Source organism: Pantherophis guttatus, chromosome 2, assembly GCF_059756535.1.
Source record: "Pantherophis guttatus breed Tessera chromosome 2, ASM5975653v1, whole genome shotgun sequence".
In the NCBI taxonomy this organism is placed as follows: domain Eukaryota; kingdom Metazoa; phylum Chordata; class Lepidosauria; order Squamata; family Colubridae; genus Pantherophis; species Pantherophis guttatus.
Window position 1 is genome coordinate 192,835,558 of NC_142064.1, and position 20,507 is coordinate 192,856,064.

Sequence of the window (20,507 nt, forward strand, 5' to 3'; positions counted from 1 at the left end):
TACTTGTAATTCAAGTCTGCAGCCTGGATGTACGGGTTGTTTTGTTTTGTTTTGGGTTTTGCTTTGTTTTGTTTTTGAAGAGGAAAGATTGTTTTAGTGAAATAAAACAAAGGACCTAACTATTGAAGATTTCCTCAGTTACTAGTGCAGTTGCAAGACCGCCTGGAGTTATTTTGGTGGGGAGAAAATCAGTATTACTTGCAAGACCAAGATATCTGGACCAGTGCAGAAGAAGGAGGAAATGACTCTCTCAGCAATTATTCCCAAGTAATGGTAGTTACTATAGCGATAGCAATAGCACTTAGACTTATATACTGCTTCATAGTGTTTTACAGTCTTCTCTAAGTGATTTACAGAATCAGCATATCTCCCCCCCACCCCCGGACAATCTGGGTCCTAATTTTACCAACCTCAGAAGGATGGAAGGCTGAGTCAACCTTGAGCCAATGAGACTTGAACTGCTGAATTGCTGGCAGTCGGCAGTTAGCATAATTAGTCTGCAATACTGCATTCTAACCACTACGCCACCGCGGTTCCTATGTAATATATTTCTTATATTACAAGAAGAACATCACGAAGTTGGAAGTTGGAGGAACTCTCTGTCACTTTGGATAATGAGGAAAAAAATACACAAAGTTGTTGAGTGTTATGAAAAAGTTACACTTGATCTGAAGTAAGTACTACTGCAGATTTGGCTTCCTCAACGTAACTAAACATTTCCCTCTGGTGTCTCTGCCATCCAGCATGACAAAAAGTTCAGGTGAACGCCAAAGCTTTATGTATATTCATTCTTTAGCATTTCCAGATCTTGGGTGGCACAATTGGAAAAGCTAGAATAGACCAGTTTCTCCTGACTTTATGTCTAGCACAACATGGTAGGCTTCAACTTTCATGTTCCCTCAGCCAGCATGGCCAATGGTGGGATTAAGTCCAACCTCCTTGAGCTCTTAGGTAAGGGAAGGTTGGAGCTGAAATACTGAGTGTGATCAGTTATTGACGTGACTCAATATAAATCAATTTAGTATGTTTACATATTTACTATAACTTTAACTTCTTCTACTACCTGATCAAAAAGCTGTCTTCAATTTTTGACGATCATGAAAAGATTGTGGGAGAAAAAAAGAGTAGTTATCCTTTGTAGTTATATTTTCACACTGTCAAGATAAAGGAATCTCATTCTCACGAAAATAGATTCTGATTCTTTAAACCTAATGGCTGACCATTTTAGGAGAACTGGAGGGATGCAACATTTGGGGTATTATGCTCTACAAGAATCCACGAATTACCCAATGACTGGTGGATCAAGTTAGAATGAAGATCAAAGGAAGTGTGGGAGAAGAGATATGCATCTCCTTCATTATTCATGTTTACTTTAGTGGCTTCCTTCTCTGAGAGGCTACCAATCTGTCTGATTTTGTGTAAAGAGGATCTCAGGATTAATACTGGAAGATAGACCAAATATGATCTGTTCAGTATAACGCTTAATAGGGATTCTCTAGACTTCATGATAAGGCTATTTGATCAAGGAAGCACAAACTTGCCAAAGCTGATTATTAAAATTAGGATCAATGAGAATTAATAATAACTTAAATCTCAATAATCCTCTATGTGAAATTAGAAGACAATTGACACTAAAGTCTCAAAGCCTAAGTAAAGAATGTACAGAGTAGGGCTGTATAGGTGGGGCTGAGATGAAATTGCATAAAAGTGCCACTAGCTTTATTATTATGCTCTCATTACTGTAAGATTACTTTGCTGAGGTGGGAAAGAGATTTGTACTTGTTCCCCCTTTATTGCCTTTTCTTGCACATCCATTTCCCCACCATAATATGATGCTGGGTAGTCAAGTGAGATGGAATGCATGAAACTTGGAAATCTTGCTAGCCAGTTCCATTCAGTGTTTACACTACCAAATGGTTCAGACAACTGTGCCCCAAATGGGTTCTGAGTTGGTACCTAGCTTCTGTTTCTACTCCTCATGCCTTCTCAATGGATCCATCAGTTATCCTCTTTTTCAAGGACAGAGGTGGTATTGAATCAGGCGCTCAGGTTTTGCTTGGCGGTACTTTTTACTGGGATATTTATAAGGCTTCTTTTTAGTTCATTTCCTAGATGGACCGAAACAATTCTATGTGCAGCTTCTTTTGGTGCCTGAAGATCGCCCCAAGTAACTCTTGCTACTGCTAAGTTTGCTACTTGCTGCTGCTAAGTTTGTAATTGTAGCCTGTTATATTTGTGTTTTGTTAATTGCAAAGTAGCTCAAGCGTGAACGCTACACTTCTTACTATGTGCATTATATTTTGGTTTTTTTGTTGCTGTTTGGGTAGTATACTGCTACTACGGTACTACTGGGTACTACTGTGTACTGTCCGGCACTAGCAACAGGGTTCCCTCTCCCTCCTTTTCCAATTGTCCAGAATTATGCAGTATTTTCTATTACTAGCCCACATGCGTGTGTGCGTGCACACACACACACACATGTACATAGACAGATAAGATCCATGACTTTCAGTTCAATCTCCCAATGAAGCCTCAGGTTTGTGGCTTGGAGAAATGTTCCAAGTTAAACAACAAGACCTCCGCAGTTAGTAGCAATTTTCACTGAGTACACCCTGCAGAAGCAGACTTCAATTGTCAACACAATCAATATCCTTTCTCCCCTTCCAAGTTCGTCTCTTACCTGTGGCATTAACAGGTCACAGTAATGTTTTAATGTGGCATATCCTCATGACATTGCTTTTGTCTCATCCCCAATCTACAGCAGTTGGCAACTTAAATTTGTCTTTAGTTCTTCCTGTTTTGAAGTAGCATTTCCCCTCTTCTCCCAATACTATTTCTGCTATGAACATTCTGGCTTGGCTTCAGAAGTGGCACTTTAAGCAATGCAATGCCTGACCAGTGCTGTTCAAAACATTTGTTAGGTTTTACGTGAGCTCCATAGAGATATGGATTTAATGCTTTGGTAAGAGATGGACTGCACTTTAAACCCAGTTATCCAGTTGGGCTCTATATTTTCCCTACACCCCTCAACCTCATTTCATCCTGAAGATGCTTGGCCTATGAATGTGTCCTTGAGAGGCAAGCCACCTCACTTCTTACATTTCTGTGTACCTGCAGTTCCATGGATCTGCTGGAAGAAAAGAACTCTGAATGTTATCTTTACATTTAATATCTGCACCTTCTCTCCATTTTGGATATTGGGTCACTCTGATGAAGTTATAGAGTTTAGAACAATGCATTTTATATAAAGAACTGCAAGGACTAGTCAACACAGTTACCAGGAGTCAACTTGGACTTATTGGCACCAAAATCACTCACTCACTCACTCACTCACTCACGGAAATATCCCAATCATTTAGAGAGAAGGTTGGACCAGCTGGCTTGCAAATAGCTGTTGCTTGTTCTAAGAGCCAAATGGCTTTGCATAATTGGGGATAGCACCCCCGTGTATGGTTACTCACTGTGATTGTGCACTAAGTGTAGATTTCTTAAACGCTTTCCTCAATATGCCCGGTAGTGCTTACTTAAAGTTGGATTACAGTTGCCAGAATCCCCAGCCAAAATATTGCTTTAGAATTTAGTGCCATATTGGGAAAAGGTTGATTGAAAGGAACTAGACAGATCATTTTAATTCTAAATCGACGCTAGTAAAACACTTATTATTTCGTCTTACGAAGAACGCGGAGCCTGGAGACGCCTTTTACCAGAAAAGAACAAAAATCGCAGGTTGGCTTAACTACTTCATCTTACCTTCCCGTACACTTTATAGTATGAGGAACGTGGATGATTAAAGGATGCCTGCTTGAACCCCAAATTCATGGATCCCCCCCCTCCTTAGTAACCCTGCCCGGAGAGACCCGAGCGTTCCAGTGATGGGTCATTTAACCGGGAGCGTGACATCACCCGTTAACCTCCGCCTCCGCCGGTTCCCCTCGGGGCTCCACATCCTGGAGGGCCAGCAATAAAACGACCATCGTTTCACCCATAGGAAAGCTCGAGTAGGATTTTGCCTGACTGGACACCTTCCCCTCGGAAGGGAAGATTCATACGACCGCGGGCCTGGTGGCTCAGCAGACTAAGCATTGTGATTAACACCAGCTGTCTGCAATTATTGTAAGTTCGAATCTCACCAGGCTCAAGGTTGACTCAGCCTTCCATCCTTTCTAAGGTAGGTAAAATGAGGACCAGATTGTGGGGGCAATAAACTGACTTTGTATAAAATATACAAAAGTATGAAGGCTATTGCTTAACGCATTGTAAACCGCCCTGAGTCTCCAGAGAAGGGCGGCATATAAATCAAATAAATAAATAAAAAAAGATTGCCCACCTGCTTTTGCTCTCTGAGGCTGATGGTGGCTTGTTCAGAGCCCTCGTTCAAAGGCAGGTATAGTGTGCTAGGGGGCGGGGCCAGAAGAGAGAAAGCTGGGAGAAGACCCGCCACGGTCCTTGGGACGCTTCTTAGAAAGGGCGCGGGGTGCTGGTGGCTGGAAGCCGCCGAGAGGAGCGCGAGCTGATGGTGCTGGGCCTGGGAAAAGTGGATTAAATGGACTACTAGGAGGATGTGGGGGAAGGGAGGGGAAAAGAGAGGTCTGCAAGACTGCATTTGGTTTAAGGTCAATATGTCTCTTTGTCATTTTTTCCAACCCTGTGTGTATCTTAGTCCAAAATTTCCTTGCTTCTAAGCATGTCCACCACATATGGTAATAAGATCCTGGGGTCTTAAACCAGAGATATTTTTTATTAGGGATCTTACCAGAGACATTTAACAAAGAATTACAATACTTAATTGTGAATATATTAACAGCGGCTAGAATTGTATTTGCAAAAAACTGGAAAGGAGAGAAGATGATTACTGATGAAGAAATTATTAAGAAAATGTTGGATTGTGCCGAAATGAGTAGATTGACATTTGAAATAAGAGAACAGGAAGATAAACAATATTATTTGATATGGGAGCTATTTTATCAATGGATAGATAATAAAGTATGGAGATGAAATATTATATATGAAATGAAATTTGGATAAAATGTTTAAGCACTTGTTTTTTTTGTTAGAGGTAAGACTATCTGTCATATAATGAGAGTTTGAAAATTTTGAGAGCACGAAATGATTTTCACCGATCGAAACACTGTCTGTAAGTGTTTGGAAGGTTGATGTTTTTATGTTGTTTCTGTTTAAAAAATAAAAACATTTTTGCAAAAAAAAAAAAAAAAGACTGCATTTGGTATAAGAATCAAAGATAACTTTGCTGGTCTTAAGACAAATTCCACAATTCCCCCAGGATAAACATCAGGCCCGCGCCCGATTTCCAGATCTTCTTAAGGAAGGTTGTATTTTGGAAGCCGTTCAAGCTTTTATTGTAGGCGCACAAAGCCAGGAGATATTTCTACCCCGCTCCTCCGTTCTGTCCAGTCCCGTCCACTCCCAATCCAATCTTGGCTTCCCACTGCATTAAACAAAGAAAAGATCCTAGCGCCGCATAAGTTTGTTCATTTCTGCTCAAAAGTCACCTGATCGAATTTAGCGAGTTAAGCGAACATGTATAAACTATGTTGTAGACTAAAAGACATAGGACAAAATGTTTTTTTTTTTTTTGGGAGGAGGGGGAGATTAGGTGATTGGAGATCGCGGGATTACTTTCAGGTCAACAGCCGCCGTGTTCGATCACCCGGAAATGTGTATTGGTGGACATAACTTTTCTGCCTTTCAGGGAACGCACTGAGAACCGAGGCGATCCAGCATTAATATCATACTAACAGTAGACACGGAGCCAGCAATCCTCATCCCCCTTCTCCTTCATTCTCATCACCAATAGCACCATCATAAATAATTGTAATCTGATTTGATAAGTGTAAACGTCAAACATCACCAAGGGAATCTTCTTGCTGGAGTTAATGACTACATCCTTTCAGTATCTACTTTTTGTATGGTTCAAATTGTCATGAACGGATTAACCAGCATTCAGCCCCCTTTAACCGCTTCGTGGGTCAGATCCATACAAAGGTTAATGCAATTCCATACTTTTTCATGAAAGCTGGGGTTAGTTTGCATTTAAGGTATACCCATGGAATCCCGACAGAAAAATCCCCATTATTCTGATTTGTTTTTAACTATTTACTTCCCACTTGACCCAAATGATTAATATGCATTTCTGTAGACCTCGTGTTTTAAAATTGAGATTTTATGAGACTGATACCACTTGTATTGCCTGAAGTGAAATTGGTCTGTAGACAATTTCAAAAATGTTCTGCAAGAACACAATTTTATAAAACAATTTATAAAACAAATTTTATATTCTTCTGATACTATACTTATGCTTACTGGAAATATATTCTACAGAAGGCTGCCATATATATTCACTCAGTGTAATTGGTTACATTTGCATGCAATTATTTATGAGTAAAGGTAATAGAAATTCCCTTAACTAATGTTCATAACATTATAATATATCTATGTCATTTCTCAAATAATATGATACAGCATAAATATTCTATAATCTATAAAACAAGGGTAATTTACAAAGATCCAATAGCGGATCCTTTATAGATGGCAGCTCAAACTGAAATCTGAGTTTAAAGTAAATTAACTAACTTAATTATTACATTCAATTAAACCCTAACGGATGCTTAAAATCGACAGAACATTTGCATTAATTGATTACTAGTGAACAGAGGAAAAACCACAAACTTTTAAATGTAAATGCATGAGTTGGGCAATTTTGAACTTTGGAAAAGGAAACCTTGCCATTAAAAATAACAACAACTAAACCAGTCTGTACCTGGTAGAAGTTTTACTGAACTTCTACCAGGTACCATTAGCAATCGATCAGATTTTCTCCCCCCTCCCTTCAGGAAGCGAGGTTAAAATATGACAAGCCAATCTGAAATGTCTACTATTCCATGGGAACAAAAATGGGCCTGGATGAGCACTCAAACAGAGTGATCCAGATAAAAACCATCTGTTCCCCACAAATACAGAAGAGATGAATGTGCGGTTGCAAATCTAACTTTATCTAGTATCAGTCAGTTAAAAAAAAAAAAGGAAAAAAGAACAACTCTGATGCAACGTGTCTATCTATCTTTCACACATGCATACCAGTTGTGGGAGTCTGGGAGCAAATGGCTTAAAAACAGCAGGGTTGTTGCCAATACGTTTTATCCTTGCGTTTTATCTGTATCTGCATCTTTATAAGAAGATGACCATCCTACGCAACTCATTTCCCTGGTAGGGCACCACTAGACTCCCTGCCTGGGCTGATTTTGTACAGCTTTATTAATGTTACAGAAGCTCGTATTTCATCGATAAATTATAGACAATTGTTCATTTGTTAATGATGCCACTTCTTAACAAATGCCGAAGACAAGCCTGTTTATAATGAACTGCTAATTAAAAAAAACAAAACAAAAAGGTGGTGGACTCTCTTCTGAGATGGTCGCTTCTTTATTGCTTCATATGTTATGCTCTTTTTAAAGGAATTTAGTAAGCCATTCTATGTTTTTTCCCCCCAATGCTTCACATGGTGGCTTGGTCTCTAGAAGATAAAGTCTTAAGCCGATGGGATAGAGCAGGGCTCTCCAACCTTGGCGACTTTAAGCCTGCCCGACTTTAACTCTTCAGCTTTGCTGGCTGGGGAATTCTGGGAGTTGAAATCTGCCAGGCTTAAAGTTGCCAAGGTTGGAGACCCCTGGATAGAGGAGGCTCCATTGCAAGGGCCAGTAGGCCAGTCACCGAAGGAATGCTGTCATGCAGATATACCAGTACCCAAGTTGATAACGAAATTGATCTGGCTTGGAGGGAACTTACACGTTTTATTCCACACAAGTGAAAGAGTCTAAAAATAAATAAATGCCCCCAACTGCAACTTTGCCAAGTGCTATTTTGTGCTGGAGGAACACAGCTGCCCTAGAGACCAGCTGAACGGAAATGGTCTTCTCCTTCTTCCATTTGGATAATGGTTTTTTCCCAACCTGGTGTCCTTGAGATGTGGAAGCCTGCAATTCCCTCCTATATCCCAGCCAGCATAATCACTTATTGGCGGGACTATGGGAGTTGTAATCCAAGATAACTGAAAGGCGCCAGTTTAAAGAAGGTTGGCCTAGAGAGTAAAGGGCATCCAAGAAGCTACAAGAAAGGGCTTTGACTTCTTATCGTGGAAGGAAGGTTTGCTCCCCCCTTCTATGTCAGGCTCCTGAGCTGGACTCCATTGTGTGCCTTTTGCCAACTCAAAGTGACACCGGGATTTCTATGGGAAATATGTAACTATTTTATCAGAGGACAATGAATCCCTGTGCGGTCATAGAATGACGATGTGCCCATCAGCCTCTTGCAGACAAGAAGGAAAGAACAATGGCTATTTTCTATCTTGTGGAGAAAAGATAAGTTCTATCTAAAAATCCGCAATGGGACAAGTCATTGGCTTAATGAATGCACAATACTTTCTTCAAGGGTGCAGCTAAGAAGGTGGAGGCTGGGGAGAGAAGGAAAATGCAGTAAAAGGGAAAAATACCCAAGAACTGACAAAACCTACATGCAAAAGCTCTTCACCCTTCAGAGATTTTCTGAAACTTTAATTTAGCTTCTCCCAAAATGATATCTGCTTGGAATATAACATCATAGCCTTGCTTGCTGGGAAAATGTTTGCGGTAGTTCCAAACAGCTGGAGCACACCATGTTGTAGAAGATGTCTGTTGGTTGTTCAATGTTGTCAACATTCCACCAGCAAAACAAATGAGCAAGTCTGTAATTAAAATGGGCCCTGCACCAACTATCTTCTTACTACCAAGGTCTTAGCAGTGGAAATTCAAGAAAAAGAAGAGAGAAAATCTTCTGACCATGGCCTTATATTCAAAATTAATAGGCCTTACCCTCCCCAAATTTAATGGCCTTTACATTAAATTGGCATTCTTTCTGAATGTTCTTAGATAGTAGCTCCAGTTGTAATTGAGATCTATTTTTCCACAGTAAAAGACCTCCAAACATGGCTTTTGATATCAGAGTAAAATATTTTACAAGGTCTTGAACAAAAAAACATCAGATTTTACACTACATGTAAAAGTTGGGACTGATCTACTGCCACATTCCATTTCTTTAGTGGGAGAGGTTGATATGTATCCTAGGATGGATAGACAAATGTCTATTCAGACATAGGTCCTCTTGAATGCAAGAGGAGGGGGCTCAGCTTCCTTGTAAGTTTGTTTAGGATTGTGTTGCACTTCTTTCATTAGCAATGGATTTATTGAGGTCATTCCTAATGTCTTTCTCCCTAGATTTTAGGGCCATAACATCGATTTTCATGTCTATTTTATATAGCCACATGTAATCGCTCATTGTCTTAATCTCTGGGGAAAGTGAGAAACCCTTCTATATCCATGTTTATCCTCAGGAATCTTATAATACTGCACATTGCTAATTTTTGTAGATTTCTTAGCTGCTTGCATACACATACATAGGTATATACACACACAAACACACACAATATATATATATAGTCTCACAATGGGCAGCAGGGTGCTTGCTGGCTGCCTGAAAAAGCCTAGAAACTAGTGGATTGTGATTTCACTGAACTGGGGCTGCATAAAAATCTTGAAAGAACCTGGCTAAAGAGAAATACATACATACATACATACATACATACATACATACATACATACATACACACACATATGTATATGTATATGATGTATATGTATATGTATGTATGTATGTGTATATGTATATGTATATGATGTATATGTATATGTATGTATGTATGTATGTATATGTTTATGTAAGTTTTCACGGGTATGTATGTGTGTATAGTTAATATTTCGGGTTTCTTCCGAAATATTAGTGTTAATAATGTTAGTGCAAAATGACTACTGGCATAAGCCTGATGATGGCAGATGGGATTCTGCCTAAACGTCGCTTCTACCCTTTTAGGGATATATCCACAATTACACGGGAAGAAACCCGAAATATTAACTATACACACATGTATGTATATATATACACACACACACACACACACACACACACACACACACACACACACTTCACAGGGCACTGGCAACCTCCTGTTCAATCACACTATTGATATTTAAATCTATCAAATTCCAGCTGGGTTAAAGACATGGAATGTGAATTCATTGCTTTACTGAGTTATTCACATTCTGTTTAGAGTTCTGCATAGAGCATTTACATACATGCCCACCACACTATTCCTTTGGGATAAGCAACCTTTGGAGTAAAAAAAACCCCAAAAACCAAAATAAAAACCAGACTAATTAAAGGGTTAGAAAAAGGAAACATAGCTAAAACCAGTCTATACCAATCCCAATTCCTCTCCATACCTTCTGCAAAACCACCCTTGCTTCCATTATGTACAGTATCCACACTTGCAGGCTTATATTATAATATGTAGCCTCTCATAACGCGCGAGTTTGTGCGCTTTCTGCAGTATTGGCAGAACACATACAACACACTAAACTAATGTTGTAAACTCCACCCACCCATCTTTACTTTGATAGCTAGGCCGCGCTATAATGACATTGATTCAAGGCATGGTGGCATCTGTAGTTTGAACGCCCTCGCGCACACTCAAAACTGAAAACAGGCCCCTGAAATTTAAGGCAGCCCCGTGAAAATAAAGCAAAGAATCCACCTCGCGCCATTGAACTAAGAGCCAAGTCGCCACTCCGCGCGCGGGGGGCAAAAGTGAACCACCTCTGTGGAGCGTCCAGCAGGGCACAAAGGGCAATCGCCCCCTCCTCCCTTCAAGCTGCCACCTTAACGACTCCCACTCTTTCTTATTCTCTCCGGGGCCCGGGAAGTAGATTTGCAAAGTGAAGCCTTTCGGTGGGATTAGACGGGAGGAAGCTCCCCCGAAGGAACAGGCAGGCTAAACGCGTTTTCGCGGCGTGGCTCTTTAGGGCAGGCAGCCCGCTCGGCGCGGGTGGGCCGTGGCGCTCGGAGCCCAGTTCCTCCCAAGGCGGCTGAAAGCTGACCGCCCCGCCCCGAGGCTCTTGGCCTGCTAGACGGCGGGAGATGGAGGGGTGGGGGGTGTCCCGTCCAAGCGATCGCCGTCAGGGCAGGCAGCCAGGCCTTTTCGAGAGCATTTTCCCTTCAGGAGTGCTGGGAAGAGCCAAGCGGAAGAGCTTTCCGAGGCCCAGGGCGACCGACCTGAAAGTGATTCCCTTTGGCGGCTCTCCGTCGAAGCCACTTGCCAGAAAAGCAGCGGTGGTGATTTCGGAGCCAGAGCTCCTTTTTAACTTGAGTTTGGCCTGGCTTCCTCTCAGCTGCTTGCACGGTCCACCATGCCCGCTGTAGAGCTTGCTCACGACGGCTGGGCAAAATCACCCGGGGAAAGAGAGAGAAAGAAAAAGAGAGAGAGAGAGAAAAAAAAAAGACAGAGAAAGAGAGAGAGAAAAGAGAGAGAGAGAGAGGGAGAGAAAGAGAGAGAGAGAAAAAAGAGAGAGAGAAAAAAAAGAGAGAGAGAGAAAAAGAGAGAGAGAGAGAGAAAGAAAGAGAGAGAGAGAAAAGAGAGAGAGAGAAGAGAGAGAGAGAGAAAAAAGCTATCGCGGGGATCCGCCTCAGTGCCGGGCTTCTTGTGGGAGCGCCAAGGCTCTGGATCTCACTGGCGGATGGGTGGCCCTTTTTCCCGGCCAGGAGTTCAACTCCTCCGGCGAAGCCGCGGCCCTGCTTGGAAACCCCTGCCTTTTAGAGGGCGCGCTCCCGGAGGCAGGGGAAGGAGGGAAAAAGGGCATCCTCTGTCTGGCCGACTCGGCGGTCCAGGTGCCATTGCTAGCCGAAGAGGGTCAGATCAACGATGATGAAAGAACAAAATGGGCCTAAAGGAGCACCTTCCTATCTTCCCGCTTTCGGCCGGGTCTGGAGACCTTCGCCCCCCCCCACTCCCACTCTGTACCACAAGCTGGGAGCTTCCCCCCTTCCCTCCTGCAGGAATATCAAGGAAAGCCGGGGGGGGGGGAAGTCCCGAGGCAGCGTGGCTGGAAAGAGGAGCAACCCCCAAGCATGTAGGGTCTTTCACTTAGGTCTACTCCGAAGGGACGGGGAGGGGGGGGAGCGGGGAGAAAGAGATTTTTAATAATACACTGGCAGCCCCGAACAAAATCTGGGGGGGGGGGGGAGAAAGGTAAGAAACAGCAAGGGCTAAGAAATGGGAAGTTTAAGGGTTTTTTTTTTTTTTTTTTGGACAGAGACAAATAACACCCCAAAGCTTATTTTCGAAGGACAAACGGCCGGCTGCGCTGATCCTCCTTCACTTGAAGCCAGAGAGCTCTTGGGTGATCTCAGCCACTCAGCCGAGGCGGCCCTAGCCCGCACTTGGATAGGGACCACCTGGTTAGACCAGGAAGTCCCTAAATAAACAAGCAAGCAAGCAAACAAACAAACAGAAAAGCTCCTCAAAAGAAGGCAACTAGCGACACCTTTACCTTTATAGTTTCTACCGTGAGACTAAGCAACTATGAACAGCCTAAGGCCCGGGCCCGTCGCTGCAGACCATTTCTAGAGCGCTCCGCTGGGAAAAAACAAACAAACAAACAAAAACAAACAAACAAAAAAACCCCCAACCTTCCTTTCTGAAACCTGAAGGAGGGTGGCAGGTTTGGAGCCAGACCGAAAAGTTTGGGGGAAGAGATCCACAAAGGCCTGGATCGCTCATTCGTGTTGTTTTTTTTTAAAGACAGAAAACAAAGAGAAGGTGAGAAAACATCTAAGGGATGGTCTTAAGAGTCCCAGGGAGACTTAGCAACAGGAAGCGTAGCTAATCAGTTCCTGAAATTACCTAGGTGAATTGGAAAATGTTCCTGAATCCGGTCTAAAATGCGGAAGAACAACTGCGTGTACGAACTTGGGAGTTCTTGGGATGGGCATTAGTTCCTATCATGCCCATCAGCTATGTTGGCTGAGCATGAGAGGAGTCGAAGCTCAAAACATCTAGAAGGCGGTAGCAGCTTGTATAGAGAGAGATATCGGGGTGCCATAGGCTGATTTGGTAAAATCATCTGCTGACTTGAGGTTGCCTCAAAAAAAGTCCAATATTTAAATATGGGCAAACAGGCTAGTCATGGTAGCCTTCCACTTCCATCTTGGACAATTTGGAAATGATGTCAAATAGGATTAACACTACAAACCTGGAAACCCTCCCCCCCCTTTTAAAATGGGACATCTAGCTAAAATGGAAGTAGTATTAAGCAGAAGGCGTCAGTGACGCATTGCCAGAACAATGGAGGGTGATGCTATAAATTGCTGACATGGAAATGCAGTCAATGAAGAATTGTTATCAGAAGGAAAGCAAAGGCCACCTTTTCATTCAGTGGAAAATAAGATCAAACCCTCCGTGGAGGATACCAATTGACAAAGCTTGTGGCAAAGCTTGTTGGCATCAAATCCTCCCGAATTTAGTTATAACCTGCTTAAAAACTCAGCTCTGGATTACGAGGCTACCCTTTTGGGTCTAGACTTGCTCCTGTTGCGGAGTCCGATTCCATGGAGCCAAGGGCCTCACTAAAAGACACCAACCAAATAGTCTTCAAGGAGAAACACAGCCTTAGGGCCACAGCAGCCAACCCGTTTGCCCAGACCAGCTTCATTGGTTTATTTTGGGCATGGCTTCCAGGGACCTCCCAGACTTGGGACCACGCGATCTGTAATGGAGCCGAAGGAAGAAATAATTGCATACATGAGAAAGTAATCACGTGAACCACGTTTAATGTGAATTCCATGCAAATGAAATCGAACCCCACGTAGTTCTTGTCTCGGCTCCACAGGCAATTTCCTACCCACCACTCCAGGGCCAACAGCGGTCCTTGGCCGAGCCAGTATTCTCGGTCTGCAGAGGAGAAGAAGGGCTTCTGGAGGGAAGGGGTGGGAAGGAGAGGCAGAAAAACCTCTCGGGAGAGTGGGGAAGAAGGACAGCAGGATCGGGAGCCCTGGAGAATTCCTGGCTTTCCCCCACGGGGAACATGCCTTTTAGATTAATTGTATGCATGGAGAAAAGGGGGCAGAGAGTTTGTTAAGCGGGCTGCTCAGGTTACTCGGGGCATCTCTGAACTTGGAGCGCTTTTGTGGGCGTGCGGGGTATGTGTTGAATTAACAGTCTCTCTCTGATCCAGTGTAATCAAAGGCCGAAGAGCCAGCTTTTCCTTTCCGTCAGGGCCCTTTCCCAGGCTGAAAAGAAAGGCGACAGGACCTCCAGAGATTATATTTCCCCTTTGGGTCTATCTCTGCATCCCCTCCACCATCTCCTTGCTTTCTCCCCCCCACCTCCCAACCATCCTCCTTATACATGATTAATTCGAGCAGCCTCTTAATTGCTGGCATATTTGGAGTTGGATGGGAGTGGGGAAGAAATTCTCTCTTAACGGGACATTTCCCCGAATAGCTGAAGTCTTCTAATAATGCCCACTGCTCAAAGTAAATTCGAGGCTTGGGACAGCCGGCGTATTTCCTGCCCCAAGCAGATAAATAATGAAGCTTCGTCGGGGAACCGGCTCAGTTTTGTGGGGAGGAGGAAAACCTAAGACGTTAAATGAAAAGAAGCGGAGAAAACAAAAGTTTCTGATGGGGAGAAAATGAGATTAAAAACTCATCAAGGTCAATGATAGACATTTCCCCCAAACTTCAACTGTAGGACCTTCCAGTAAAAACGCGGCCTCAAAGAAAAACAATCATTTCAACGAAAACAAGCACAAACACAAATCTAGATCAGGCAGTTCGATCTGATTCGGGACTTCGCCGGATTTTGCCCTTCGAGGAGGGAAACACTGGAAACTTCAAGCCGCGACAATCCCAGGGAGGGGCACCTACCCCGGAAGGCACTGCAAACCGGGTGGCACCACCGATAGGTACCAGCTAACACGCGTTCCCCTTGAGATAAATGAGCCCTTTTCAGATCGCCTGACCTGGGTCATCAGACCCGGTGCGTCACTTGGCTCTGGGTGCCTTCAGACACGGAAGCAACAGCCCCGGAGAGCCAAAACCGTGACAAAAACATGAGTTGCTTCTGCACCGCTCGTTTCCGTGGTTGCCTCGTAAAAACCGCTTGATCTTAATATAGGTAATCACTCGCTAAAGGACTGGGGAGTGGGATGGGTGGGGAGGAGCAGGAGCCGGGGCACTCAGCCGCTGACACCGGGCCTGTGGAATCGGGAGACTGGAAGCAAATATAAGCGACGAATTTGAATCACGACTGAGCTTTCTCGGGCTTTATCAGGGCGCGAAAGGAATCGCGGATCTCATACTTCGAAACCCCTTTTTGCCCCACTCCGCCCAACTGCGAAAATACCCAATCTTACCTAAATCCGTATAGGGAGGGATACTTTTGGACCGACCGAGCTCCATAGCACAAACTCTGTGAACAACAAAACACACCGTGATTAAATAACTATTTTATAGGGTTTGCTTTGCCAGAAATAATAATATAAACGCCAAAAAAAAAAAAGCCACTTAAAAAAACAAAACCGGAGCACCCTTTTTTGTCTGGGAGATCCCTTTTTAACTGAAATACCCCGGAAAGGCCAACATTCAATAAAGTAAATTTTAAGATGTGGGGGAGGGAGAAACACTCTCCATTTTTAGTGCTGAATTTAAGTCCTTCTTAGGCCATTTGCTCACTAGAGATTCATAGCGTGATCCAACCATCCTTGTTCAGCTATGAGGGAGCCGGTCCAGCTGTCCTAAACAAAAACCAGCTCAGTTGTCCCTCTGATGTCTATCAGGTTCAGTTCGATTTGGCGGAAGACAAGGGGACCTGGAAGGGTTCTGGCCAGGATTTATCTGGTAGGGAGAGCCAGTGCTGCTAGTGAAATGGGAGGCCAATATCCTGTTTTAAAATGGCTGTGGCAAGTCTCTTACCAGCAACTCCTTTTAAATCTCTGTCACACGGGAATCCCCCAGGGGCACAAGCAAATATGCTAACTTTATTCCAAAGGGGTATGTTCTGAGAATTATATCAATGCTACCTACAACGAACAGTGGGAATTCTCACTTTCAATTATTTGTCAATCTTAGGTCCCAAAGAGTAGAAAATTCTTGAATTTTTCCCAGGACTATTACCTAATGGAGTATTAATGGAGCGGGAGTAGGAACAGATTTCCAGAAAGCTTGCAGACTACGGGAACCTAGTGGAGTAATTCTGAACTAGGCGATAGTCAGGAAATAGAAAATAAAGCAAAAGTGAACAATTGAAACTAAAAAAACCCTAAATATTATATAATGCCAACGGCAGGCTGTTGGCAGAAAAAGCTAATATTATAACAACAGATTCCAGTTTATTTTACAACCAATATTGGAAACATTATATGTCTCAGTGCATTGATAGGAAAGTGTTCCCCTTCTTCCAGTATAAAGTTTAATATCATACATTGTCAGGTTACATGATATTTTTAGATCAACATGAACAGATTGAAAACTGTGTCACAGAAAGGCAGGTATTGAGATATACAGCTTTGGGGAGTGGGGTGGGGAGCAAACTGTCATATTCCAAAGAAACATGTCAATTGTTGATTGGCTACAATAATTGCTTGTGTACTTGTTTTATTTCAAGGAAAGAAGTATTTTAAATCCACAGTCCATTTAAGCCAGAGTTGTGTTTGGATTTAAACTGATTGTGGGATTGGCACTCCAATTTGAAACATATGTTTGTTAAAAAGCAAGTACCCTTGGTAGAAATGGGATTTACTTCCAAGTAAAACTGTATTCCTAAACAAACAAATACGGATCCATTGAAATAATGCCAAGATGTACTATCAACATGTGTATGTTTTAAGTTAAAGAAGAATGATTTAAATCTAAATCTGCTTAAATCTAAGTATTCTGTCTTAAACTATATGTAGAATCCAAAAAGCCAAACTAAGGAGGAATTTCTATTATAAGGAACAGTATTTTAACATGGCAGCAATTTCTGTCGAACTCTGAATTCTGCAATCAACTTATTTCTGCTCTTATTATTACCATAATTTCTGTTTAGACTTTTAATTTAAATAAGGAAAGTTTGATTTCCTCCATATAAATAAATACTTTTAATTAACTTTTACGTTTGCCTGAGCCTTTGTATTTCTTTAAATTAAAATGTTTCCTGTTAAGATTAATTTCTCTTTATTAAAATTGTCTTTGCAAGGATTGAAATTTCTTTATTTCTTTATTTCCATTTGGCTTATAAAAATCCACGTTGGGCAAATTAAATCTGGCAGAAAAAAAAATGGCTGTTTGCAAGAAAATCGTTTGGATTCTCATAACCTCTAGAAAAACACACCTGTGAAATATTACATTAAATTAGTCTTTTTCCACTGCAATATACTCGAATGTGTGATAGAAATATACATAATCCCATATTCCAAGATCAAGTAGCTGTTGCCATAAAAGAAAACCGAATTCCATAAAAATATAACGTTTATTAGCGACGTCCCAGCGTGCTCCTTGTCACGCTGATCCAGCGGGAGCAGCAGGGAATAAAATTGTTCTTCACAACCTTGACGCTAGACAGTCCCACCGAGAGTCTCCCCTAAGCCAAAGGCGTTCTGGTTTGATTTCAGACTTTGCCTTATGCAAAATGAGGTAACCCCCTTGGAATTATATTTTTTCGGGTATATTTGTCAGCTTTGACGAAGCGCAGGAACCTTTGAGAATTTACACAAGGTATAAAGATGTCAAGGACTTGCAACTTCAAGGCTAAACCCAGGCTGCAATTAGGGAAGCCGAGGGGACGACGACTTGGGAGTGAGGGGAAAAAGTGCTGAGGCAGAGGGAAGGGAGCGGAGTGCGGACCGGGTTACCCAGCCGATCGGTAGCTTCCCTCACCGGGGAGGAGATTGCAAAGCTCTGGCGCGACTAGACGGGGCGCTGAGCAAATCCGCTCGGAGGAGTTGAAGGAGAATTTCTCTTGGTCGCGGACTAGTTCATACCTTTTGAAGTATGACAGGAAGACAAGACCAGAGGACAACACTCCCCCCCCCAAGTCTCCGCACCCCATAAGTCAGTGGGGTTAGGAGAGGGAGCTTAAGTAGGGAGGGGATACAAGGACTGGGATCGGGCGGGGCGTGGGGGCAAAGGAGAACTGTTCCCAATATCCCCCAAAAACTAACGGAGAAATCCAAGTTCCCCGGAGGCTGCGGCGGAATCCCGCAGTTCTCCCTCCAGTCCGTCCCTTGCGCCCGCCTCGCCCGAGAAGCGCTTACCGGGGTGTCTCGATATCTTCTCGTTCGCTGACGGTATTTATTCCCAGCCAAGAAAAGATTGGGTCGCTTCCGCTCAGAGCGCTCCGGGCACTACTCCCGGGGTCCCATGTAGACTCCGCTGGCGGAGCCCTGCGTTGAGAAGGGCGGCCGGGTGGGCGCTCGGGAGGCCCTTCCCTTTCGCTCCCTCGTGGCCCTGCAGCGCCTGGCCCCGCCTGCTCCTGTCCGAGAGCCCACCAGTCAGGTACGCGCTGCCCGAGCAGGGGGCTTTAGGCTTTTTCTCCGGGAGATCTTCACGAAGTTTCTTCTGACGTCAAGCAGGGTGGGAAACGCTGTCGAGGGGGAGAGAGCGCGGGCGAGCCAGAGACGCACCGAGATTTGGGCGTTCGGGGGTGGTGATGGTGCTGGGGAAAGCCTGGCCCCCTTTGATTGATCCCGCCGCACCTAGCTGCCCCCGCCGCCCTTCTTCCGCCTGGCCTCCCGCCCCGTTACCGGAGATCGCCTTCCGAGGCCGGAGGGACCTAGTTTCCGGGATGTCTCGACCCCAGCGAAGAGGTGTGCCGGTTCCCGATGCAGAAGGCATCAACCGAGACCTCGCTTGGGAGGATTTCCTTCTCTCTTTACAGCCAAGGAGAATTGCCCGTCCATCCAGCGGCGGCCTTCCTTTGACCAGCGCACCCCCACTCCCTTCCTCCCTCCCGATTGTTATCCTGACCCCGGCCCTGGGCCGCCTCCTCCCCCGCCCCTGTCCGACGGCTTTCTTGTATTTCCCCCCCCCCCACACGCTTCCCAATCAGAAACCAAACGTGGAGGCCCCGAGCGGCCCTGACGAGGCGCAGGTTCTACAAATTGGCTGCCTTCGTTTCCTTCCCTCTCGGCGCGCTTAAATTGCCCCCTTTCCCTCCCCTTCGCCTCCCGCGCCCTGCCACAATCGCCGGCTCGGTTCCCTGCTCCCTATTGCTAGTGACAGACCTATTAACATTCCCCACCCCCCTCTTTGCTTGCTGGGGGAATGATGATTATGGAGAGCCTCACCCGGGCAGCGGATAACAAGCTCTTTGCCTGGGGATTTGCAGGCGGGGATGCCTTTCCCTCGCTAGGCCTAATCCTCCTCCTGCTTTTTCTTCAAGTTAGCGAGGCCTTTTGCTAAAGCGCTCAATGACAGGAGGCGGGAACCCTCCGCGGAAGGGAGCCTAAGTGGCCGGCCAACGAGTGGGGGTCCGGGGAGAGGAGAAAAGGGCTGGCTGGCTTGCCTGCCTGCCTGCCTTCCTTGACGGGCTCGGAGCCTCTCCTGCTAACCTTGCTTTGGCTCCGCACCGATACGATTAGTGCTCGAGTCTACTTAAAATAAAATAAACTCCTAAGCGGGTCCTTTTTCCTGGGTTCACCGGGCACAGTTTGCCCATTCCAAATCCCTTCCCTGCTCTCCTTCGCCCGGTCGGCCACTTCTTTTGGCCAAGCTGTATTATTTTACAGCACTTTGGCGAGGTGAAAGGAAGTTCCCTTTCTAGTCCGACCTGCCCCACGAACCAACCCACCCTTTCGCGGTGACAAGTGGGGCTGAACGGAATCGGCGTCCCATACAATAAGAGTACTTTGTAGTTAAATCACGTCGCTTGATCTCGCGATAAGAAGGGGGAGTGTGAACTGAGACTGAAAGGGCTGGGGAAGGGTTGATTCTGCAAAGCTGGGAAAAGGCCTGGGTTAATGCCTGGCTTGGCTTGGCGTGGCGGGGAGTGGTGTGGTGTGTGTGTCAGGCGGACGGGGTGAGGCCTGTTGTACAAAGGCAGTTTCAGTTTAAAGAAAACCTGAATTTAGCATGAATATGAGAACAAAGACCACATGTTATAATATTGAATCTGAGCCCTTTTTAAAATTCATTTGCACTCATTTGCAACACGTCCATGAAATTGCTAGGCGACCTGATGCCACCCAGATGTCTTAGATTACACTTTGCAGAGTCCCAAGTCATCGATAATGTTTGTGAGGCTTATGGGAGATGTAATCTAAAGGACCTGGAGCAAGAATCGGACCAGCTTGCCCATTACGTATTTGTTAGGAAGCAAATCCATTTTATACTAAGATAAATCCATTGAAAACTGAAACTGGTTGCCAAATTGTATTACAGATTAAACTACGCGTTTGTAAATAATGGAATTAAAAATTACTTGTATCCACCCTACATTTTGTCATATCAGTTCAGTAACAGACCAACAGGATAATCTGTACAAAGATGAAAGCTGGGTTGACACAACCTGCTAAGCTAAAATGTGCAGCGAATTTCAAATTTGAGCAGATGATCTAATTCAAGGAATTCATTTTTTATGAATTTCA

The 20,507-nt window shown here is 44.2% G+C and overlaps 1 protein-coding gene across 1 annotated transcript in view; it reads right to left on the reverse strand.

Moving 5' to 3' along the window:
- PITX1 (paired like homeodomain 1) overlaps positions 1-19,753 on the reverse strand; it is a 43,956-nt gene extending 24,203 nt beyond the window's left edge. The window contains exons 1-2 of the mRNA XM_034403750.3: positions 18,177-19,753; positions 15,297-15,352 (exon numbers count right to left, since the gene is read on the reverse strand). Of these exons, the coding sequence (XP_034259641.1) occupies positions 15,297-15,342 (46 nt within the window). The 5' untranslated portion in view covers positions 15,343-15,352; positions 18,177-19,753. The remainder of the gene's footprint in view (positions 1-15,296; positions 15,353-18,176) is intronic.
- Positions 19,754-20,507: the final 754 nt, after the last annotated feature.